General features: G+C 38.4%; 1 protein-coding gene, 1 non-coding gene and 1 pseudogene across 3 annotated transcripts in view; all 3 read right to left on the bottom strand.

The window, feature by feature from the left end:
- The window catches only part of IP6K1 (inositol hexakisphosphate kinase 1), a 62218-nt gene that overhangs the window by 3686 nt on the left and 33136 nt on the right, over positions 1 to 25396 (bottom strand). For both annotated transcript variants that reach the window (XM_031470335.2, XM_064496536.1), the window contains 4 exons: positions 14555 to 14905; positions 4663 to 4873; positions 2838 to 3019; positions 250 to 425 (listed from right to left, as the gene is read on the bottom strand). In XM_031470335.2, coding sequence (XP_031326195.1) covers positions 250 to 425; positions 2838 to 3019; positions 4663 to 4873; positions 14555 to 14777 — 792 coding nt within the window. In that variant the 5' untranslated portion in view covers positions 14778 to 14905. The remainder of the gene's footprint in view (positions 1 to 249; positions 426 to 2837; positions 3020 to 4662; positions 4874 to 14554; positions 14906 to 25396) is intronic.
- LOC116158383 (U6 spliceosomal RNA) lies at positions 5343 to 5449 on the bottom strand. Its single transcript, XR_004142689.1, has one exon. It is a non-coding gene; the product is annotated as a U6 spliceosomal RNA (small nuclear RNA).
- On the bottom strand, positions 7085 to 12237 carry LOC116158231 (aminoacyl tRNA synthase complex-interacting multifunctional protein 2-like; annotated as a pseudogene).

Genomic DNA, 25396 nt, shown 5'->3' with positions numbered 1-25396 from the left:
AGCAACAAGGCAACAGGCTCTCACAGTGCTTCTGCACTGGAGCCCAGACCAAGGTCCCCAGGTAAGGACAAGAGGGCTCGGGAAACATATCTATAAAGATGCACTCAGCACCTGTGGGGGAGTCGCCCTCTCAGAGGAGACTCTAGACCATCGCGGGCCAGGAGGTAGCCGGTGTGGACAGCAGGCAGGCACACACGCAGGCAGCAGCACCTAGGCTTTCACCAAGTGAAAGCACCTACTCTCACTCACCTGCATGCCACAGACCCTGACACCCAGCGTAGCCGACGTACTCTGCTCGCACTTCCGCATCTGCCGGGCTGCCTTCTCCGCTGATGCGTCGTCACCGTGCTGCCGGGTGCCCATCTTCAGGTCCAGCACACAGGGGTACTTGAAGTGGTGCACCACGTTCTCAAGCAGGAGGAACTCTGGACCACAGTCAAGGGGAGTAACAACCATGCTCACCAACCCCAGCCAGGAAAGCACAATGAAGTTTTTCTTTAGAAAAAGCTGGATTTAAATTTCTATCTTACCATTTTCTAACTCAATTTCAAGCTAGCAGACCATTTATTTCCACTTACTCCTTAGTACTTCTAGGACCTTCTGCTCAAAACAGCTCTGTGGTCCTAACCGCCTGGCATTTATATCTATAGAAAGGAGGCATTCTCTTCTGATGTAATCTGTATTCGCCTCACAAACTCTCAAATGTGGATTTCACACCACTGGCCTATTATTTAAAAAAAATGAAAAACTTAACTGTGGTAAAATATATATAAAATTTACCAATTTAACCATTTTTTCAATTTTCTCTTTAATAGAACTTTTTAAAGTATGTTAGAACAGTCTCTCTCTTTCTTTCTAATGGAGGTCCTGGGGATTAAACTCAAGAGCTCATGCATGCTAAACATGCGCTCTGCCACTGAGCTATACCCCACCCCTAATTTAACCATTTTTAAGTGTACAGTTCAGTGGCATTAAATACATTTACATTACTGTGCAACCATCACCACCATCCAATCTCCAAAACTTTATCTTCCCAAATAGAAACTAGAAACTGTACCCATTAAATAATAATTCCCATTGCTCCCCCACCCTCATCCCCTGGTAACCACTACTTCACTTTCTGTCTCTATGAATTTGCCTGTTCTAGGTACTTCATACAAGTAGAGTCATATAATATTTGTCCTTTTATGTCTTGGCTATTTCACTTAGCAAACTGTTTTCAAGGTTCATCCATATCGTAGCATATGACAAAATTTCATTCCTTTTTATGGCTAAGTAATTTTCCACTGTATGTATATACCACATTTGTTGATGTCATCATTTTTATTTTACTTTTAGATCTGTCTTACAAGCATACATAAATAAGCCAAAGAAGATCTGGCAGTTTCATATACATCCCTGGCACCATGTGCAAACCAAGGCCCTACTTAATCCAGTACTTCACCCAGGCCTAAGAAATAAGGAAGATGACTTCTTTGTAGCACTACTACAAAAATGAGAAACCAGATTTAACATTCCCAAGCAGGAATCTTTAGAAAAAGCTGGATTTAAATTTCTATCTTACCATTTTCTAACTCAATTTCAAGCTAGCAGACCATTTATTTCTACTTACTCCTTAGTACTTCTAGGACCTTCTGCTCAAAACAGCTCTGTGGTCCTGACTGCCTGGCATTTATATCCATGTCCTCATCTAAATCTACTGTCCGCAACAATCTCAGATAAAAGTACAGGCTTGTCATGTGTCTGCTAAAAGTCACCCGGGGTCATGGCATGGACCTCAATTCCACAACTGGGACTATGAAACAATCAGATCGTCCTGGAGGATAAGACACTAAGCATCACTCTGATGATGAACATTTTGACATCCCCTAATTCTTTAAAGAATAATTTATAGAAGACCATTAAATCTGTAGCCTTTTAGTCTCATCACTTGCTATAACCTATAAACAAGTGACAATAAAACAAAGAAAGTTGCAGAAATATCTCATAATACCTGAGAGCATGTGCTCTCAAATCCTGCTTTGGCCACTCACTGGCTCTGGCACAACACTTAACCGCCCCTGCGCTTCTATTTACTCACCTACAAATGGGAACTGTAGCAGTTCCTCCCTCAAAAGACTTAGGAAAACTGAGTAAGTACATACTCAGCACACATGCCCTCACTTTCTCGGTAAGTATTTGTTATTTATTGTCTACTGCTTCAAGATACTAAATGACCTTAAAACTTTCCATTTCATAACATTTTTTTACCTTTAGTATCTTAAAACTATTTTATATGGTACAGATACAGTGTTTAACCTTAGAGGAAAAAAAAAAAAAAACACCAAAATCAAACATACTACTTTTCAATTATCTTTTGGGAGGGGAGAAATACACACGTGTACATATGCACGCACACACAGATCCCTGACTCTGGACATGCACTGATAAATATGGTAGTCACTATCCATGCCTGGTAACTTTAATTTAGATTTTAGTTAATTAAATTTAAAATTCAGTAACTCAGTCACAGCAACCACATTTCAGTTACTCAGTGTGAGTAGTGGCTACCACACTTTTTAGCAGATGCAGAATACTTCCACTGTCACAGACAGTTCTACTGGACAACACTCTTCTAACTGCCAGGTTTAAGCTTCAGTCTTAACAGCCCCAAAAGGCAGAAAAAAACAACATGTTGATGAAAATAAGGACAAAGAGGAAGAATGTATGGAAAAAGGAGATAAGAACAACAGACAGGCCCCTCAACAGAGAGGGCCTCGGCCATGGTACTGGAAGGTGCCCTGAAACAGGACCCGTGGTCCCAGTAGCAGGTGCTGCTGGACTAGAAACAAGGATACTGTAGAGCTTTCGGTCCTTGGACTCAGAGCGCATGCGGCTCAGCTGCTGCTTGTGACAGCGCAGGCTCCAGGGGTTGTGGCTGATCTTCTCAGAACTCAGACCACTGTTGCCATCTAACATCTGGAAAGGGACGTCTGAATGGCTGTGGAGCTCCACCTTTGGACTCTTTGCCTCCTGTGAGCTAAGAAGAAAGAACACAACACATTGCTAAGGGGCTCAGACAAGTCACCCTCTGGGGTCTCACTGCATAGGGTGGAGGAGCCTGGATCAAGTCTAATTTGCCACCCCCACAGACCTTCCTGAGGGGTGAAATGGAGGCCCAGATGCATAAGCCCATTGAAGTGAGTAAATGGTATTAGCATAAGTAAAGTAGTAAGAAGCAGGCAGGGTGTGCAGCCTGTGTTGCTGAAGTGATCGGATGTCAGAGATAAAAAAGTCCCAATTTCAACTTCTGAGTCAAGTCACAGAGAATCCTATTCACTGAAACTTATTTTTGAGTGAGATTAAATATGTATAAAGTAAGTTAACCAAACAATTTTGATTCTGCTTTGTTTCAGGAAGCTCGTATTATTTTTCATTTACATTAGTTATATTTTTATTTATTTAACAATTCAGTGTGTGTGTTTTTAGTATATTCTTGAAGTCATAAAGCATCATCACTACCTAGTTTTGGGGACATTTTCATCACTCCCCAAAAACCCTGTCACCAAACCAGTCTACTTCCCATCTTCCCCTCCCCCTCAGTCCCTGGCATCCACTGATCTGCTTTCTGTCTCTTGGACAGAAAAGATGGACTTGCCTTATTCTGAACAATTTATATAAATGGAATCATAGAATATGTGATTTTCTGTGACTGGCTTCTTTTCACTTAGCATGTTTTCAAGGTTTACCCATGTTGTAGCATGTGTCAGTACTCCATTCCTCTTTACTGCTAAGTAATATTCTATTGTAAGATACACTACATTTAATTTATCATTCATCAATTGACGGACACTTGGGTTGTTTCCACTTCTGGGCTGTTAAGAGTAACGATGTTATAAACATTAGGTTACAAGTTTTGTGTGTGAATATATTCTTTCAATTCTCTTGGGTATACACCTAGGAGAGGAGTTGCTGGCTTTAACTTTTTGAAGAACTTCCTAATTGTTTTCCAGAACAGCTGCACTATTTTACATTCCCATCACCAGTGTAGGATGGTTCCATTTTCTCTACATCCTCATTCAAACTTTTATTGTCTGTCCTTTTGATTATTGCCACCCTAGTAGGAGTTTAACCACTTTTTCACATGATACATCAAGAAACATAATTCTTTGCAGATTATTTTCCTAATTTACAAGAAAAATCAATTTCCAATGCAATAAACTAAATTTTAGGTACAATGAAAGGCTGATACCAGAGTCTCAGAGAGCTCTGACACCCAAAACCCTTAAAGAACATTGGTCTAGACGGCTGCTCATTGCCACTGCGCTCTGACATCCTGCAGTTGAGAAAGCAGTTGGAACCTTCGTGGACCAATGCATTTTGACCTTCTGTCTTGGGGATGCGAGATATAACCAAGTTGGAGAAAACAGGGCATTCTTGCTTCTAAAGGACTAACAGAGCCTCATTCTCTCTCAACCAACCACAGCCATATTCAGAAGCAGGCATCACTGGGGTGAAACACAGGCAGCAGGCTGCACCTATGTGGATGGCCCAAGAACATCCACCATCCCTCCGCAACTTTGAGCCCTACTTCCCCATGATGTAGCAGGACTGGAGATATTCTGAGTATTTGTGCTGACAGGACCAGATAGGCACCTCCAACCCCACTCACCACCCTCTTACCTCTCTGAGGTTTCGAGGGACAGGCTGGCTTTCTCCTCCTTGTGGTCACTGCCACTGCCTGACCGGTGCAGGCTCCGGCGGGAGTGTTTGCGCCGAGGTTGCTCCCGTTCTGGAGTGTCATCCTGCTCCACCGTCTCACTTTCCACATAAGGGTAGGCCACCAAGTTAATGTAACCATCACTGTCTCCCTCAAAACAGACAGACACCACACCTGTTTAAGAAAAAAAAAAAAAGGCAGCCAGTCAACAAATGTCTACACAGGTTGGGTCCATGCAGCAAAGACTGCTGGCCCTTGCTGACTCCAGCTGCCATGACTTGACTGTAGATCAGTGTAGGAACAATCAATAGTACACATCTTTCCAGAAGACAGTTGACCACTCACCCCTCCCCCTAAATCCACTATTTACCTTTGATTTTGGATAACCTATATTTATTTCCCATTCTCTTATCATCTAGCCCTCTCACTTTCTTTTTTTTTTTTTTTAACATTTTTTATTGATTTATAATCATTTTACAATGTTGTGTCAAATTCCAGTGTTCAGCACAATTTTTCAGTTATTCATGGACATATACACACTCATTGTCACATTTTTTTCTCTGTGAGTTATCATAATATTTTGTGTATATTTCCCTGTGCTGTACAGTGTAGTCTATTCTACAATTTTGAAATCCCAGTCTATAAAAATATGGAACGCTTCACGAATTTGCGTGTCATCCTTGCGCAGGGGCCATGCTAATCTTCTCTGTATCGTTCCAATTTTAGTATATGTGCTGCCGAAGCGAGCACCCTCTCACTTCAACTATTGCCTTCTGTACCATTAAAAAAAAAACTGTATTCTCTAGGTGACATCCACACTTGACATAATTTAACCCTCGACTTATTTAACTCCTCTGTGATACTGTCATTTCCTCCTCCAGATCTGGTTTCCTTCTGCCTGACAGTGTCACCTAGACAGACATCAAGACTTCAGCCTCCAAGACAGTCCCCAAAATATATCTTCTGCCCACTGAGCATCAGGCTATTCTAAGCTCACCAAACAGAACTTCTGCCTCACCGAACCACCAGCATTTCTAAGTTGAAACATCCTTCTCTTTTCCGTGCTGTATTCATGCAAAACAGTTTGTTGTGTCCATTTTTATCAAGCAGGTTGTTCATAGTTTCTTCTGGATCATTACCAAAGGAGTTAAACACAATACCTAGAAATTTACCTCAAGTTTTTTTTTTCCCCACAATGGTCCAGGCTGACCTTCAATTAACTTCCAATCCAGCTTTCTGTCACTTCTCCTTTTACACTTTTGGTGTGCAAAACTGGCATTATAATCTGAGAATTAGTCAGAAGCATTTAGGAATATGTCAGTATGCCAGGCCAAGAATATCTTCTCTCTGGCCCATTTCCTTCTCTAGGAGGGCACTACCCTAATCCCAGGGCCCTTTCAGGAAAAAAATTCTTAAAACATCAAGGTGAAATGGATGCTTTTTTCTTGTATTTCCCATTACATTGCTTAAATGTATACTTCACCTTAGTGTGCTTCACATCTGTACCCCAGCTTCCTTACACAGACGACCACCGTGCCTACAGGTTTTTGCCTTTGTAACTCCCTCTCTGTCTTTACTACAGCCTCAGTTCTGTTCAAGCTTGAATGCCCTATGGTCTATAATATTCCTTCTTTCCTGGGCTCCCCCTATGTATGATTTAGAGTGTCCAGGCCAGCCACACCGCTCCCATGCTGGGCCCCTCCTTGCTGCAGCTGACAAGTGAGTCATTCCTTCTGTAATCCTCTCCTTTTCCCTTCTTGGTTTACTTCTTATTTGACTGGAATATATCTTCAAGTAACTTCCTAAGAAAGGGTGTTCAGGAGGTCACTTTTCTGAGTCTTTTACAGGTCTTTATTCTACTCCAACTCTTGACTGGTTTGGCTGAACACAGAATTCTATGTTGTTTACAAATAAAGAATTTTAGTTCATTCTTTCCAATCTGGATACCTTTTATTATTTCATTTTCTTGCCTAACCACACTGGCCAGAACCTCCAAGTTAAATGTCAACTAGAAGTAGAGAGTATGGACATCCTTGTCTTGTTCCTGATCTCAGGGGTGAAAGTAACTGTTTCATCATCAAGTGTTATGCTAACTAAGTTTTTCATAGATGCCTTCTATCAGGTTTAAGGAACTTTCCTTCTATTCTTAGTTTGCTGAGAATTTTGTTAATTTTGTTTTATCAAGAATGGATGTTGGATACTGTCATACACTTTTTCTGCACCTACTGAGATCATTTTATTTTTTTCAGTTTATCAACATGGTGGATTACATTAACTTTTGAATACTGAACCTATCTTGCATTACTCAAGTAAACCCTACCTACTTGGTCATGACATATGTCCTTTTAATATATTCTTGGATTTAATCTAAAATTTTGTTCAAATTTTTTACGTCTAGGTTCATGAGGGATTTTCTTTTAATGGCCTTACACAACAAGGTAAGATATATTCTCGCTTCAATTTTTTGGAAGAATTTTTGTATTTCCTTCTACCAGATATTTGGTAGAATTTACCAGGGAAGCCGTGTGAGCCTGAAGTATTCTTTGATAGAATGCTTTAAACTCCAACTTCAATTTGTTTGATAAAACTATTCAAATTATTCATTTCTTCTTGAGTCAGTTTTCATAGTTGTGTCTTGCAAGAAATTGTCTATTTAATCCAAGTTGTAGAATTTACTGGCATAAAATTGTTTGTAATAGTCTTTTACTTTTTAAATACTGGTAGAAACTGTAGTGATGACACATCTGTCATTTCTGAAATTAGAACTTTATGTCTTCTATTTTTCCTCATCTGGCTAGAGATTTATCTACTTTATTGTTCTTTCCAAAGAATCACCCTTTGGTCTTTGGTTTGTCACTGATTTTCTTTATTTGTGCTCATTTTCCTACTGATTTTGTTTTTTCTCTTATTGATTTGCATGAATTCTTATTGAACTGCATATACACAAACACACACACACATACATTCTAGAAAAAAACCCTTGGTCAGTTTCATGTTCTGTAAATATCTTCTTTTTTTTAAAGGTGTATTTTGAAAAGTTTTAAATTTTATATAGTTAAATGCATCATTTTCTCCTTTTACAATTTCTGTTTGTCTTGCAAGGGCATCTAAACCTACACTGGAAACCTTTAATTCTCTGCAGGCACATACCACCGAGTACCCCAGCTTACCAATGGCAGATAGCATCACGCCTGATCAGGGGAGAAATGGCTAAGCTGTGGGTAGGACAGGAAGAAGCTCTCTCCAAGAGTAGGTTAGATCTGGTAATTAAATGAATCATGCAATCCAACACTAGTTTAAGAAAAAAAAATTTTTGATTCTGACATTTTCTTATCTCATTACATAGACAGAATTCAGGTAGGAACTTGAAAATCAATGATCTTTTATCATTATTTTTTAAATTTCTTTTTTTAGGGGGGAAGTAATTAGTTTTTTTATTTTATTTATCTTTTAATGGAGGTAATGGGGATTGAACCCAGGACCTTGTGCTACACATGCACTCTATCACTGAGCTATAATAGCCTCCCCCGCTCAATGGTCTTTTAATTCATCTGATATGAGCCCTAATTTTCTTGGCATTTGTAAGACTGGCTTAAATAAATTACATTTGGGTAGAGCTTTGGGTTTTTTTAAATATACGTTTTACTTTTTAAAATGATGGTAAAAAACATATCTAATGTAAATTTGTCATTTTAACCACTTTTAAATGTACAATTCAGTGGCATTATTTAAATACATTTACAATGTGTCACCATTTTCATTATCTATTTCCAGAACTTTTGCATCACCTGAAATGAAAACTCTATACCCATTAAGTTATAACTCCCTATTCCCCCCTCACCAGAACTCCTGGTAACCTGTAGTTTCCTTTCTGTCTCTACACATTTGCCTACTGTACACATTTCATGTAAGTGGAATCATGTAATTTTTGTCCTTTTGTGTCTGGCTCATTTCACTCAGCATAATGTTTTCAAGGTTTATCCATGTTGCAGCATGTGTCAGAACTTCATTTGTTCTCATGACTGAATACTATTCCATTGCAAATATATACCATATTTTGTTTATCCATTCATCTGTTGATGGACAATTGGGTTGTTTCCATCTTTTGGCTATTATGAACAATGCTTCTGTGAGTATTACCTTACAAGAATCTGTTTGAGTCCCTGTTTTTACTTCTTTTGGGTATATACCTAGGAGTGGAATTGCTGGATTATGTAGTAATTCTGTTTTTAACTTTCTGAGGAGCTGACAAACTGCTTTCCACAGTTGCTGTACCATTTGACATTCTTACCAACAATGTTCCTATTTCTCCACATCACTGGCACACTTGTTCTTTTTTTCTTTCTTTTTAATAGCCATCCACTGGGTATGAGTAGTGTCTATTGTGGTTTTGATTTGCATTTCCCTAATGACAAATGATGTTGAGTATCTTTTCATGTGCTTACTGACCATTTGTGTATCTTCTCTGGTGAAATGTTTATTCAAGTCCTTTTGATCATTTTCTTAACTCTTAGTTGGCAAAAAGAGGTGAACCCGCTCTTAGAACACCCAAGCTCTGTTTGCAGTTGTTGTTGTTTCTCCTCAGGGCTTTAGCTTATTCTCGGAAGCTTGGAATGTCCTTTCCACTGCCCTTTGCCCACAGCTGCTCCTCTTCCTCAATCCTTTAAGTCTCCTCAGGCACTCCTTCCCTGATCATCCTATATCAACCGTTCTGTTCTGGAAGCTTCATTATTTTCAATTACAGAACATTAGTTTCTTCATAGTACGTATCACAATCTATACTTGTTTTGTCTATAATTTGTTTATTCTTTGTTTCTCACTTTAGCATGTCAGTTCCATAAAGGTATGGGCCTTTTTTCTTTTACATTAATGAGCACAGAGCCTGGCATCTAGTAGATGTTCAAAAAATACTTGATAAATGAGGCAAAGTTGTGAATAAGGACAAAGAAGCCTAGAACTTCACACTTATTATTACAAGCAGTAACACCTGATGACTACAGCTGGTCATACTAAATAAATGAAAATCTCTCTTCTAACCTATTGCCAAAATAAATACTACTACTGGCATTTTTCCTTAGCTGAGTTTTAAAAACACCTGTGCTTCTGGCAATAAAGAAATATGTGTGTACATGTTGGTTAGTATTATACATGTATTTTCTTTCTGCTGGAAGGATTTAAAAGCAATGATACTCCAGTGGCAACCAGAACATTTAGCACCAAGATCTTGGTTTTACTAAATACCATCCCTACAATAAAAGGAAGAAGAGCTCCTTGCTGAAGTGGTTGGTTCCTGAAAAAAAAAAAACACAAGATGAGTCTGGAACATCTTGTGGTAACTAGAGGTAAAGAAGTAGTCAAAAATGATGGAAGTATATGTCAAAAGCACACTAGAGCCAATGTTAAGGAGTTCCAGTGGCCAAATCTAGAACAATTTGAGGAATAAAATATTTGTTAAGTCCAAACTGATAGATAAATGGGTGAGAAGGGACAAGTCTTCCTTATGGAACTGTAATTTTTTTTAATTAGTAAATATAAAAGGAATGATGAAAAGAGAAGTCACCACTGGCATGCAACATATTAATAATCATTGCAGGCAAGAAACACTGATGAATTCAAAATTAATGGGCTAATGTAAGATAAGAAGCAGGATATTTAAAAAGTCTCAAAGTAACTCCCCATTAGGTACTTATTAATTACAATGGGAAAAATAATAACTTTATGGTGGAGAAGCCTGGCAGACACCACCTTAACAAAGTGATCAAAGTTAAATCACCAGTAATAAAATATGTATCTCCTGACATGATAAACTGAAAAGGACATAAATAATTTCTATTGCTCAAAATACTAATCTCAAATCTAACCATGACGAATATAAGACAATTCACAATTCCAAATCTAGGGACATTCTACAAAATAACTACTAGTACTCTTCAAAAGTGTCAAGGCCATGAGACTGAGAAACTGTCCCAGACTAGAGGAGACCAAGGAGGACTAAATGCAATGTGAAATCCTGGATCAGAAAAGGGACATAAGTGAGAAAACTGCCAAAATTTGAATAAAGTATACAGATTAACTAATAATATTTTATCTATGTTCATTTCCTGGCTTTGATAATTATAAATTATGCTATTTTTTTTAATATGATGCTTTTATTCATTGACACTCAACAATTGGCCTAAATAAAGACTCTGATTTTAGTGTAAGTCCCTTTACTAACAATAGGCATGAAAATACACCATTCTTAAAATCTAAACCCTTTAAAATCAGGTACTGGAATTCACTTAAGGAACCTGAGGACAGTGTTAGGAAGAACCAGGTTTTCACAGGCCCTCATTCACTTCTGCGCATTGGCTGGCACCATCACACTGCAGCATCCAGTCGGCTGGAACACAGATCACAGCACAACCTCTGCCACAGTGAGTTAATTCCCAACAAGCCAGGGGCCCTTCCTAAGAGCTGAATTCATGGAGGAGAACAGTGACCTCTTTACTGGTTCCCTCTTTTAGCTGAAAAATAGCCATATCTACCCAACTATCTATGAGGGTTACATTTACAGCATTGTGCTTCTTGTCAAACAGAGAGAACAAAAAACGTGCAATGTTCCCTTCTCCTTCAATTGGACACAATGGACACCAAACTTCATTTTAGTCTTCAGCATTCCTCTAAATTAGAGTAAAACCCAGCTGATATTCACAACAAAGCTGTTTTTTAGTCTGTTAGCCAAAGCACTTGAGAAGGTTTTCTGGCACACTCTTGATGGCTGAATGTGTGTGAACAGTGGACAAGACCCTGTAGTGGTCACAGAGCAGCCAGTGCACCTCAAACAAGGAATAGGAGAGGAGAGAGGAGGAGAAAAGAGGGGTGGGAATGGGAGGGGAGGGGAGGCAGGGTTTGCACTAATCAAGATGTCTCTCAGTGTCCTGTAATCCTTTCCAAACACTGAATTTAACTCCAATGCACTGGTTGATAAAACAGTGGGCTCATCAGGTTGGATTCTGTTGGTTACATCCAAATCCACATCTGGCATCTGATCATCTTGGAGAGACCATCAGCTGCAGCTTTCAATTCATACAGATATTTTAAAATATCATCTTGGTGGGAAAAAATAAAATAAAAATAAAACATCATTTTGGCAGGACTCAAGAGGTTGAAGAGATGGGTCAGACTCTTCCAACATGTGCCCTGCATCCAGTGTGGGGCTGATGGTCCTGCCATGCACGTTGGAGAGCCAGTACATGAATCTACATGGAGACATGACCTGCTCAGTGATACGGCTTTACCTGGTACACTGGTATCATAGGAGCATTAGGGAAATTGTTATTTTTGTAACTTTTCTGTAATTTTATATTAATTTCAAAATAAAAAGTAAAAACCCTATGCTATCAGTCTTTGAAATACATGAATTGGATCAATAATATCTTCCATTTTCTTTGAATAAATTGGACTTCGTTTGACCTAAAAAGAAGGGATCGATTTTAATTGTATTTGAGAAAGTGTGTTTATTCTTCTCCAGTGAAAATGCAGCCCAAAGAAAGAAAATCAAGTAGATACTAAGGATTTGCTATGCCTAATTAGAGACTTCTGATCCCCTTCTGAGAGAAGGTTTGGGGGAAAACTGAACTAATGTATGACTGACAATCCTTCCCTGGGAGGCACCTTGAAAATCTAACTTTTCCCATTCTGGTGGTTGTGATTTAGAAAACATTTTTCTGGAGCCAGGGTTCAACTCCATTTTAGGGGATTTTTTTTTTCCCCTTAGCATTAGAAGAACTCCACGAGCTAACAGGGCCTATAGTTCTCTTTCTGGTTCTGGCATATTTATAGCAGCAGACTTTGTCACGGATGTGTTGAGTGTGGACAAGCAGGCAGTTGACACTACATTTATAAAGCATTTGTAACTGTTGTTTCTTAGCCACTTAGAGAAGGCAGTGTGTTTGATTCTGGCTTCTACCCTGTTTTGCAGCCTTAGAGTATTTATTCCTCCAAATTCAATATTCTGATTCTGTTTTGATAACAATAGCAAATAAACCATCCAATTCAAAACTGAACAAAGGACTTGACTAGACATTTCTCCAGAGAAGGTATACAAATGGCCAATGGCACATCAACATCATTCATCAGTCATTAAGAAAATGCATATCAAAACGAGATACTACTTCACACCCACTAGGGTGCCTATAATACTTTTTAATGGAAAATAAGTATTGGTAAAGATGTGGAGAAATAGAACATTGCTGGTAAGAATGTCAAATGGTACAGTAACTATGGAAAACAGTTTGTCAGCTCCTCAAAAAGTTAAACACAGAATTACTACATAATCCAGCAATTCTACTCCTAGGTCTATACCCAAAAGAAGTGAAAACAGGGACTCAAACAGATTCTTGTAAGGTAATACTCACAGAAACATCATTCATAATAGCCAAAAGGTGGAAACAACCCAAGTGTCTATCAACAGATGAATGGATAAACAAAATATGGTATATATTTGCAATGGAATAGTATTCAGACATGAGAACAAATGAAGTTCTGACACGTGCTACAACATGGATGAACCCTGAAAACATTATGTTAAGTAAAATAAGCCAGACACAAAAGGACAAAAATTACATGATTCCACTTATATGAAATATCTACAATAGGCAAATGTGTAGACAGAAAATAGATTAGAAATATGAAAATGGATATATGTATGTATATACATGATGGGGATATTGTGCTATACAGAGATAGACACATTGTAATTGACTGTATTTCAGTAAAAGCAAACAAACAAATAAATAAAAGTAGATCAGAGATTACTGGGGTTCAGCTGAGGGGGAATCGGGGAGTTACAATTTAATGGGTATAGAGTTTTCATTTGAGGTGATATAAAAGTTCTAGAAATAGATAATGGTAATGGTATAGAACTTGTGAATGTATTTAATGCCTCTAAATTATATACTTTTTAAAAAAATGGTAAATTTTAGGGGGAGGGCATATCTCAAGTGCTAGAGTGCATGCTTAACATGCACGAGGTCCTGGATTCAATCCCCACTACTTCCTCTACAAATAAATAAATAAACCTAATTACCCCCTTCAAAAAAGGTAAATTTCATGTTATGTATATTTTACCACAATTAAAAAAAAAAAGTTAAGGAAACAAAAGTCAATACTGATATGGGTTGATTTTTCTAAATCAAGGATCCCCCAAATAAAGGATGATGCAAACATGACTGAATTCATACAGCTTTGGAAAAGTTAAAAGTGGAACACAAAAAAATACAACTTACACCTGAGGGACAATCATAAAAATATATAAACATAGTGATAAAAACAGATTTTAAAATAAAGTGACTTAAATTCTGGTATATATTCATGGGGTTCTAGTCTGTAAAGTTAATTTACATTTTAAAACAGGTTATTTTTCCTTCAAAAGTTAGGACCTCCAGGCCCCAGTCCTTCTGTAAATTTCTTACCATTAATTCATTTCTCCAGCACATACAGACACAAGCTCCAGAGTCTCCTTGCCAGCTGTCTCACTGCCTTGTCTGGAAAGTACCCAACTCTTCCTCCTCTGGGACCAGAGAGGTACAGCCCCTTCTCTCTTAGATCATCCCAGCAAACAGGGGAAACCTTGACAACAGCATGGGACCTAATGCTGTGAATTCCTGAGTTTATCTATCAATGAATTCAATTTTCAAGATCTAAAGACCTTGCAGATACCTTCAGCCTCAAATTCCACTTAAGAAAGTGACTTTGCTGTTTTGAGATAACAGAGACCTATAATCACTTCACATGGCCACAAAACAAGGAAAATGGAGCTAAGGACTTGTAAGCCCAAGGCTGCTGCTCTCCCCAAACTGGCCAGTGACTGACCTTTGTACTCAGGGGTGAACTCCTTCATTTCAGGAGGGAGGGACTCATAGAAGCGCTGCTCCCGGGAGATGAGGGGCTTGCACACAGTGTGGTCGTCGTAGCGCATCATGCTGCTGTGTCCGCCCACCTGGTGGATGAAGGGCTCCAGAAGGACTCCTCGGTCTCCGGCCCGACTTGCGTTCTTGCCATACTGCCCCACTTCCATGGTTTGACAAACACACATTGCGTTGGGGGCTGGTTGCACACTGGGGGCAGAGGATGCAGCACATGAGCCACAAAAGGAGAGCTAGGCAGAAGGTTCTGGTGAGCTGAAAACCAATGGTCAGAGTCTGTTCAGCTTATTCTTCTTTCCTAACAGAAAGAAAGAAAGGAAAGGAGGGAATCAAAACATTTGGCAAGCTACAATTTCCCTGGAGTTCACAGAGTATCCACTCCATGAAGAACACAGATTCTGTCTTGTTCCCTGCTATGTGTTCCCTCAGCATGTACAACACTGTCTGATGCATGAGAGGTACAGAGGTAGTGGGGTCAATTCCTGTTAAATGATGCAACTTTAGTCTCTTCCATCCATCTTTTTATACACAGAAGCCCATATTCTCTTCCTTTCCTAGCTCTCAGATCCCTTCTAAGTTCTCTAAAGGATCTGACTTTAGAGCTACAATATGTTACAGCCATGAGGGAGGCAACTATTCCTGTTTACTTCACATTCAAAGTTGAGTTCAGGAAAAAACAGAAGGCAACACCTATTCACTCTGTTCAGACTTTTCTCGATATCCAGTCCTAGTAAGGGTCTCGCCCTGACTCAAAAGAAGAGTTTTTGCCTGAGAAATCAGGTCACACCAGATTCCCAACTTTTCTGCTGAAGGGGCCAAGTACCAGGCAGAGAAAATCATTCCTTGCTGAGTTGTAGAAGCATAAAAAGGTTTTGTTTTTCCCAAAGGGATTCAGGTTTCATATTTCTTCTACTTTAAATCTACAGCCAGAAATTTATGACCATGTCTAGCACTACAGAGCTTCCCTTTATGACTATATCAAACAGTGGGACAGCTGTACTTAATAATCTTCCTTTCCTTTTTTTTTTTTTTACCTTGTTTTTGTATTGGGGGGGGGTTAGGTTTATTTATTTTAATTTTATTTATTTTTAATGGAGGTACTGGGAATTGAACCCAGGACCTCATGCATGTTAAGTACATGCTCTACCACTGAGCTAAGCCCTCCCCCTTAAGTACCCTCCTATTAATGTCAGTTTTTTCTCAAGAAAGTTACTGTAATGGGCAACTTAATACCGAACACATTTTTTAAAATTAAGAATGTAGTAGGCGAGACAACATCTAAAAGATCAAGACTAAAAAAGAAAAATAAAATATTTGTAGCACAGAAATATGGTTTTACCTGTAAGAGATAAACCGTTATTTTTTTCTCATTTTTTAAATTTTTTTTTTAAATGGGAGTACTTGGGATTGAACCCAGGACCCCATGCATACTAAGCATACACTCTACCACTGAGTTATACCCACCCCCCAAATTGTTTTTTTTTCTGAACCTCATAATTATGGACAAAATGAGCTATACAAGAACACTGTTACAAAAATGCAAAATGTTCTTAATCCAAAGCTGTCCAGGAAATTATATTCTATTTCACTGCTATCAATAAAAATAAATTATTCTCCACTCCCACAAACAAATTTGCACCATTTTAATGCACACACTTTTTTGCTTGGCTATTCATTTTCAGTCATCCTTCATGATAAGACAACTCTCTGCCCCAGGGAGTTTTCCCAGACTCCATTCTCCTCAAACAAGAGTTCGATGCACACCTCTATGGCTCCTAAGGCACCCTGTGCCGACTCAATAGTAGCACTATATCACGGTACTGTTACCTATTTACTCATCTGTCCCACCACCAAACCATTCCCTCTTATCTCCACCTAAGGTCCAAGACAGTTCCTGGCACACAGCCATGCTCAAAAAAAGTTTACTGGAATGAACTAAGTAATTCCAGAAGGAGGACCACAGTGAGCAAAAGCACAGTATGAAAATAAAATATGAAAGCACAGTCACAATGCTTAGGGCAGAAAGTTGGGGCAGGAAGAAACTGCTGAAAGTTTTTTTCAGGGTTCCTGAAAGTGCCCACTGACTCCGGACTCTTAGGACTGTCCATCAGCTCCTGCCCCAGCTCCGCTTCACCCTAGGACTGTCTCTGACTGTAGATGGGAGGCTAGGAAAATGCTAGACTTTTTAGCCTGGGTCAGTGGGTATCTGGTATAGGAGAGGGGTCACCAGTACCAAGTGTCCCAGAAGAATTGAGCATTAGGGCCATTCCCTGAACTCTGAGAGACCCATGGCATTCTCTGTAGCCTCCAAGGACTAAAAGGCAGAAGTCCAATCTCCAGTCAGATCCAGACTTTTGATCTTTTGTTTCTATAAGAAATCTGCATAAAGTAATGGTACTGTTTTTACATTTGCAATATTTTCTTAGAGATAAACAAGTAACACGCACCATATTCCTGTAACTATGCTTTGGTATTTCTTTTTAAATAAATCAGGAACCTATAAAAGAAGAAGTGCCCAGAACTCTCTCAACCTCTATGAAGCCCTGGCCAAGTCACTTAACTTCAAGTTTCCCTGCCTATAAAATGAAGACATGCCCACTGCCAACTCTGTGGAGTATGCTGATGCAGTTAAAGGGCCTGGGCTTGCCTCACTTACTGCCCAGTCTTGGAAGTTCTCCAAATAGCAAAAGCTCTGACTCTTTTTGATAAAGAGCCAGAGGTTGTTCCTGAAGTCTGATGTCCACCTAGGCCCACTATGAAAATTGTGGACTGAGAGGGCTGTCGATGATGTCCTTCTCCACTATTTCCTCCCTAATTAGTCACAATATTATTCAGGGAGCCAAAATTCAAGGGAATGTGAAACTCCATTCTAGCTCAGGGAGAACCTTGAACAGTACCCCCATTCTTATGAATGGCTAATTTAGAAAAAAGCATGTGACTCTCTTCTTCCCAATGAGATATGAGGGGAAGTTGGCCAGGGATTCTCTGGGAAGTTACCTTGCTCTTAAAAAACAGAGAGGCGTACCTCCTCTTCATCAGGATACTATTCTGGCTGGATGTGGTTATCTGAGACTACTGCAGCCACCTTGTGACAGTAAAAGATACTCACCTAAGACAAGGCTAACTAACATGAGGAGCATGCAGAATCGAAAGATAGAAAAAATTAGGGTCTAAGATGCTGTCACTTAAGTACTGGATATCCTGCTATCTAACAAAAATAAATTTTCCTTCATGCTTTAAGCCAGTCACATTAGGGTATTCTGTTACTTGTAGCCAAAACCACTGTAAAAGAAAAGATAGAAATAGGTGCATCAAAATCCCCAGATCTTCAGTCACGCACTTTGCACATCAAGAAGTCACTAAGGGTTTTCTGATGACAAGAAAACTTCCAACAACTGAAGAACAAGTCTTTTCATTGATGACTCCTTAAGCCCCAAAATGAAAAATGTAGCTCTATAAAGTGTCCCTAAAGTCAGACAATCTGAATTATGTCTGGTCCACAGGGTTGGTACCAAGGTACTAAAAAAGAATCTGACAAACAGAAAATTCATTCTCTTGTAAGTAGAAATGAACTGTCCAAATATCAAATAATTTGCCTAGAACTGAATCTACTATGCTTCAACAAGAGGCAGACCATCAAAGAAACTTACACTCTTGAACTTTAGGACCTTACTGGTCGTTATTTTTTACAAATGCATCTAAATACGGTGGAGTCAATAAATCCTATATTCTGGAATGTAAACAATCCTCAAAGATTTTACAGACTATCCTCTGCAAATACACTGACCTGATTTCAAGTGTTTATGCCATTCAAGACTTCAACAGCTTCTGCATTCTTTTCTAGACTTAAGGCTTAACTACCAGCATAAAGAAAAACTTGTGAAGTCTTCAAAAATAACATCAGAAAACTGAAATCATGAGGGACTCTGGTTTCACTGCCACAGGTTAAATTAAAAAAAAAAAAAATCCCCCACCAGTGTTATGTTTTGTTTTTTGTTTTGTAAATAAAACTCAAAAGGTTTCCCCTGGGGAAAACTTTTTAAGTGGTTATCCTTTCCCCTGTGTGGCATCTGAGAGTTATGTCACTAGAGAAATGGCCAAGTTTCACTTTTCCGTGTAGATTTGTTCCCATGTAAATGTGTTCCCAAAGTACCTGTCTTGTCTGTTCTCCATCCCAATAGACACAGATCTCTATTCTGGTAAGAGCTGGCTCCCTAGGTGTCAAAGAAGGGAATGAAGGGTGGTTCCTGAGTATTACAAAATAGCCACTTTAATTATGCTACTCAGATGTGTCTAGGACAGACCCAGGAACCATAGGTTGGAGGAACTTGTGAGCTGCCACCCCAGTTTCTAAAACTAACAGAAAGCTGGCTTTATCCAAAGCATCTCCAGGAACAAAAAGGCTACTACTTTCCCCAGTCATGGCCCTCTGCTATGACTAACAAACATGCAAAAGCGAAAGGCAATTGCAATTAGTATTTAATTCCTACAGCCTAATTCTGTGACACATAAATCTGAAGTGGCATTTGCCCAGACTCAGAGTTGAAGAGAAATAAGCTATTCTCTTTCCTCTCTATACCTTTCTATTCTTGCCAGAAGTAGGGCATTTCTCCTTTTGGGACATTCATGAGTATTTAAAAAGAAGTAACTACAAGGAGGAACATCCTTAGGGTTTTGAGAAGGATCTTTAAGAAATTGTCTTAACCTGTTTGGGCTGCTGTAACAGAATACCACAGACTAGGTGGCTTAAAACCAACAGGAATTTGTTTCTCACGGTTTTGGAGGCTAAGAAATTCAACATCAAGGCGATGGCAGATTTGGTGTTTAGTGAGTCACTGTGTCCTCACATGGCAGAAAAGATGAAAGGGCTCTCTTGGGCCTCTTTTATAAGGGCAACTAATCCCATTCATGAGGGCCCCACCCTCATGACCTAATCACCTTCCAAAGGCCCCCTCTCCAAATACCATTACATTGGAAATTAGGTTTTAACATGTGAATTTGGGAGGGACACAAATATTCAGTCTATAGTAGAAATCATGATCAACGTTTCAAAGCTCTGCCTCCACAGTACTTTTAGCTCTTTCTCTGATGAGACGTCACCATTCCTGTCATGACTTGGTAGGATATTTGGCGAGGAAGTCTTTATCTTTTGTGAGAAGGAGCTTGTCCTTTTCTTTGGAATAGTTTGTAGCATTGTGTGTACTGGATTGAAAATTATTTTACTTTTAGATGTTTATTTTTAAAAATAAGAAAATTCCCACTATGGAAGTATAATACATTTCAGAATTTAGTAGTAAAGCTCCTCTCTAATGAGCACAATCTTGAATAACGGAAATGAATCAAGAATATTATCTAATATTATGCATTGGAGTAGACAAGACCACTGTGTTTTGATTACCATGTCTGTTTTTACTGAGTTGTTTGCATTAGGGCCTGAATCAGGTCCTAGAAGAGGCAGGAAAAGTATACCATCAAGCTAGGCCAAAACAGTTACTCTGGAAAACATTAAGTTTTGGGTTTTAGCAAAATCATGTTGTGATTAAAATTATATGACCCAGTAGATAACTCCTACATCCTAAATATAGGACCTGGTTTTAGTCCTTTTTTGTCTTATAAAAGGACTGTGCCCTAATTAAAGAACTACTGGCTTGGCTTGTGGGGTGTTCAGTAGTAGCTGCATTCTCTCCAACACTGTCACCATCTTCACAAGCAGAGAAGAGGTACAACACTGGAGGAGAAGCAGTAGCAGATGTTCTTCACAAATGTGGATGCTACAGTAAGAGAGCTAAAGTAGCAGCAATTCCTTCTATATATCCTGGTGACTGATTTTCAAAGAGGAAATAGTGCAGTTTGTTTGAATTAGTTATTCTGGATCATTGGACATTTATATTAAAATGGTTAAAATTTTGTCAGCTTATGAATGGACTGCTCCCCCTGAGGTCATGGGGTTCCACTGCTCTGCGTATAAAGTTTGTACAACACCTGCTACAAGAGTCTCTATTTGTTTGTCCTTCATTTTCTTTAAAACACTTTGGTTCCAAATTTTACTACGTAAAACGAGAAGGAAGGCTATTTTTAAAAAGAACCTGCTGAGATTAAGCTGAATTTTTTTCATTGATGAATAGCAACAAATGGAAATAAATTTGCACTGCAAAGACATTAGTTACAATAGTTAGAAAGATTTTCTGGTTATAGCAACTAACTCCTTGAACACATAATTGAACTCCAAAATTAATTATGCCTCTTCAGGTAAAATAAAGTTTCTGATATTACTGAAATTTATATATTAATCTGTTTTCTTTTTTCAAAGCAAAAGCTGTTGGTGAGATAAAATGACTATCAGGTGTTATTATGGTTTGTAAATTAATAAATGGAATATTTACTTCTATAAAAAAAGACTAAAATCGATGAACTGTGATATATTCCTACAATGGAATACTACAGAGAAATTAAAAAGAACAAATTACTGCCACATACAACACAGATGAATCTCATAGGTGTAAGGGAGCAGGAAAGAACCTAGACACAAAAGAGGTCATGCTGTGTGATTCTATTAATATGAAATTCAAAATTATAATGGAGGCCACAACAGTAGTTTCTCTGGGAAAATACTAATTGAGAAGGGGCACAAAAGTGAAGGTGAACATATCCACTGAGCTGTGCACTTTGTGAACTTTATTGTAAGTCAGAACTTAATAACAAGGAAGAAAATCAACAGGATTCCCCTATACCAGAAAAATAACAATTAGAAAATAACTTTAAATTCATCCCATTCACAACCAAAACTATATAAAGTACATACAAATCTTTTAAAATTATGACAAACCAATAATAAAACTTTACTGAAGGGCCTAAAAGAAGACATAAATACACCATGTTCATGTAAGGGAGAGCTCGATATTGAAATGAAGCACAATTTCAATAAAAATCCCAAGAGAGTTTTCTAACAAACGACAAGTTGATCTTACTCATATGGCGAGTAAAGGCCAAATGTAGTCAGACAGCAATGTTAAAGGGTAATAATTAAAGATGACTTGTCCTCTCCAAAGTTCTTTATGAAATTAAAGCAATTAAGATACAGTATGATATTTTGCAAAGAGATCAACAGAACAAAGATCTTAGGAACAGATACAGAAGTGGGTGCGTGTCACTGAAGCAGTACTTAAATACCCATTTCATCAATTGAGAAAGATAAGCTATATCATAAATGGGCTAGAATAACAATCTATATACAGATAACATTATATCTCTATCTCCAACAATACCCCCAAATAAATTCCCAACATGTAACTGTGCAAAATAAAATTTTAAGGTAATTAGGAGAAAATTTAAATTCCTTTGACAACAGATTAAGTAAAATTCCATAAATAAGACATAAAACACACAAACCAAAATAGGATACACTGATGAATAAGACCACATTAAAATATTTTTAAATTTTAACAGCTTATATTGAAGTATAATTTACATAATATAAAATTCACATAAGTGTACAATGCAATGATTTTTAGTAAATTTATCAAGTTGTAAAACAATCCCCCAAATTCAATTTAAAAATATTTCTATCACTCCCCCAAAGATCTTTCATACCCACTTGCAATCACCCCATTCCCACCATTAGCCACATTAAAATTTTTGTGTAAGAGAACCATAAGTGAAGTTAAAAGTCAAACAGACTAGAAAATAGTATTTGCAATATGTATGATTAGCAAGAATGTTAGTAAATAATGTATGAAGAACTCCTATAAATAAAAGTGGGGGGAAAAAAAAACAGAAAATGGAAAAAAGAGGCTCAGAGGGCTAATAAACATGTGATAAGATATTCCTATTCACAAGTACCAGGAAAATGCAATCTAAAATAGGAAACCACTTCACTTCTGTAAGACTGGCAAAAAATAAAAAGTGTGAGTATACCAAGCACTGGCCAACCAGGGAGAAATGGCTCCTCTCATATTCTGTTGATGACAACACAAAACCAAAGATATGTACCCTCCACAATCCAGCATGTGCCCAAGATGGCAGGTTCAAAGATGTTTACTGCTGCATTGTTGTAACAGAAAAACGGAAAACGATCTAAGTGTCCATCAGTGGGGGAATGGATAAATGAATGGGTATATGCATAAACTGTACAGTACTGAATTAAGAATCTACATATGTAAACCTGAATACATTTCCAAACAAACTGGAGAAAGCAAGTTTGGAAATATTTCTAGTATGATGCCACTGTTGTAAATTTTTAATACATAAAACAACACTATACATGAATTTCTGGACATACATGTATCATGTAGAACAATGATATAGAATGGAAGGTGGGGGAAAGGGTATAGCTCAAGTTGTAGAGCGCATGCTCAGCACCCAAGAGGTCAGGGGTTCAATCCCCAGTACCTCCTCCAAGCAGAAATCAATGAAGAAACCTTATTACCTCCCCCTCATAGAATGGAAGGGTGTGCATCAATTCTGGAGAAGGAAAGGAAAGGATGGGACTGGTATCTAAGAAGAAAAGGGAACTTCAGCTCTTTCTATAATTTTTAATTTTTTAAAAATCTGAAACATAATAACTTAAAACTTCCCTAACTTGGGAAATGAAATAGTCACCCAAGTCCTGGAAGCTCAGAGAGTTCCACACAGGATCAACTCAAAGAGGAACACACCAAGGCACATAGTAATCAAGCTGACAAAAATTAAGGATAAGGAGAAAATAATAAAATCAGCAAGAGAAAAGCGACAAATAAGATACAAGGGAACCCCCGTAAGGTTATTAGCTGATTTTTCAGCAGAAACTCTACAGGCGAAAAGGGAGTGGCACAGTCTATTTAAAGTGATGAAAGGTAAAAACTTGCAACCAAGAATACTCTGTCCAGCGAGGCTCTCATTCAGATTTGATGGAGAAATCAAAAGCTTCACAGATGAACGAAAGCTAAAAGAACTGAGCACCACCAAATCAGGTTTTCAACAAATGATGAAGGAACTTCTCTAGTCATCAAACCACAAGAGAACAACAACAAAAAAACGACCTACAAAAACAAAACAATTAACAAAATGGCACTTAGAACATATGTATCAATTATCACCTTAAATGTAAATGGATTAAATGCTCCAACCAAAAAACACAGACTGGCTGAATGGATATGAAAATAAGACCCATATACATGCTGTCTACAGGAGACCCACTTCAGAGCTAGAGGCACATGCAGGCTGAAAGTAAGGGGATGGAAAAAGATATTCCATGCAAAGAGAAACCAGAAGAAAGCTGAAGCAGTAATACTTATATCAGGCAAAATATATTTTAAAATAAAGACTGTCAGAAGAGACAAAGAAGGACACTACATAATGCTCAAGGGATCAACCCAAGAAGAGGATACAACAATTGTAAATATATATACACTCAACATAGGAGCACCTCAATATATAAGGCAGTTGTTAATAGACATAAAAGGAGAAATCGAAAATAACACAATAATAGTGGGGGACCGTAACACCCTACTTATATCAATGGACAGATCATCCAGACAGAAAATCAGTAAGGACATACAGGCCCTAAATGACACATTAGATCAGAAAGACTTAATTGGTATCTATAGAGCATTCCATCCAAAAGCAACAGAATACACATTTTTCTCAAGTGCCTCAAATATTCTCCAGAATCGACCACACGCTGGCTGACAAAGCAAGCCTCAGTAAATTTAAGAAAACTGAATCGTACCAAGCATCTTTTCTGACCACAACACTATAAGGTTAGAAATCAACTACAAGAAAAAAACCTGCAAAAACTGCATACACATGGAGGCTAAACAATATGTGCTAACTAAAAATTGGCACTTGCCATCTGCCTCTACAAGAACTGGATCACGCTGGCACTTGCCATCTAACTCTGCTAGGATTAAATCACGAGCCGCTGCAGCCATTGACTTCCAACACACCCTGAAAGGAATTCAGGATGGAGGTCAGGAATGAGGTACTCTGTGCTCTGGGAAAACTGGCTTCAGATAGTCAGTTATTTTCAGAAGATTTCATGACTCCAATTCTTGTGTCTACTCATATCTAGAAAAGCACTAAAATCATCAATGGTGGCATCTGCTCCTGGTGACTAGCAGCAAGCCTCTACCTAACCTTGTGTGTCTGACTGCACATACCTCCTTCACTGAAATCATATATAATACTGAGTTCTCCCCCTGCCCCTTTGGAACAGTTTCTCAGAGCTGTCTGAGATGAAGCTCCCAGGCTACAGTCCTCATTTTGCCTCAAATAAAACTTAACCTACAACTCTCATGTTGTGTGATTTTATTTCAGTCAACATATGCTACTAAATAACCAATGGGTCACTGAGGAAATCAAAGAGGAAACCAAAAAATACTTTGAGACAAATGAAAACACAATGATCCAAAACCTCTAGGACACAGCAAAAGCAGTTCTAAGAGGGAAGTATACAGCGATACAAGCCTACCTCATGAAAGAAGAAAAATCTCAAGAAAATAACCTAATCATACACCTAAAGCAGCTAGAGACAGAAGAACAAATAAAACCCAAATATTCAAGGGAAAGGCTGAAGGCTGCCAGTTGGAAAAAGATTGAGGTTTGTCTCAATCTAAAAGAGAACCAACTCAACACAGGACCAGGCTCCAGAGGAAAGAAATGAGGTTCAGAATTTGAAATTTGTAAACTGTTCCAGGAGTCTCCAACTAGAGAAAAAGCCAGTGGACTACAGAATGCTGTAAATGTGTGTTCCTGGATGAGGAAAGAACAGTCAATTACCCACCAGCGGGCCGCCACAGGAGACAGTGGCTGC

This window comes from Camelus dromedarius, chromosome 17 (assembly GCF_036321535.1).
Source record: "Camelus dromedarius isolate mCamDro1 chromosome 17, mCamDro1.pat, whole genome shotgun sequence".
In the NCBI taxonomy this organism is placed as follows: domain Eukaryota; kingdom Metazoa; phylum Chordata; class Mammalia; order Artiodactyla; family Camelidae; genus Camelus; species Camelus dromedarius.
This window is presented reverse-complemented; position numbering and strand designations above follow the sequence as displayed.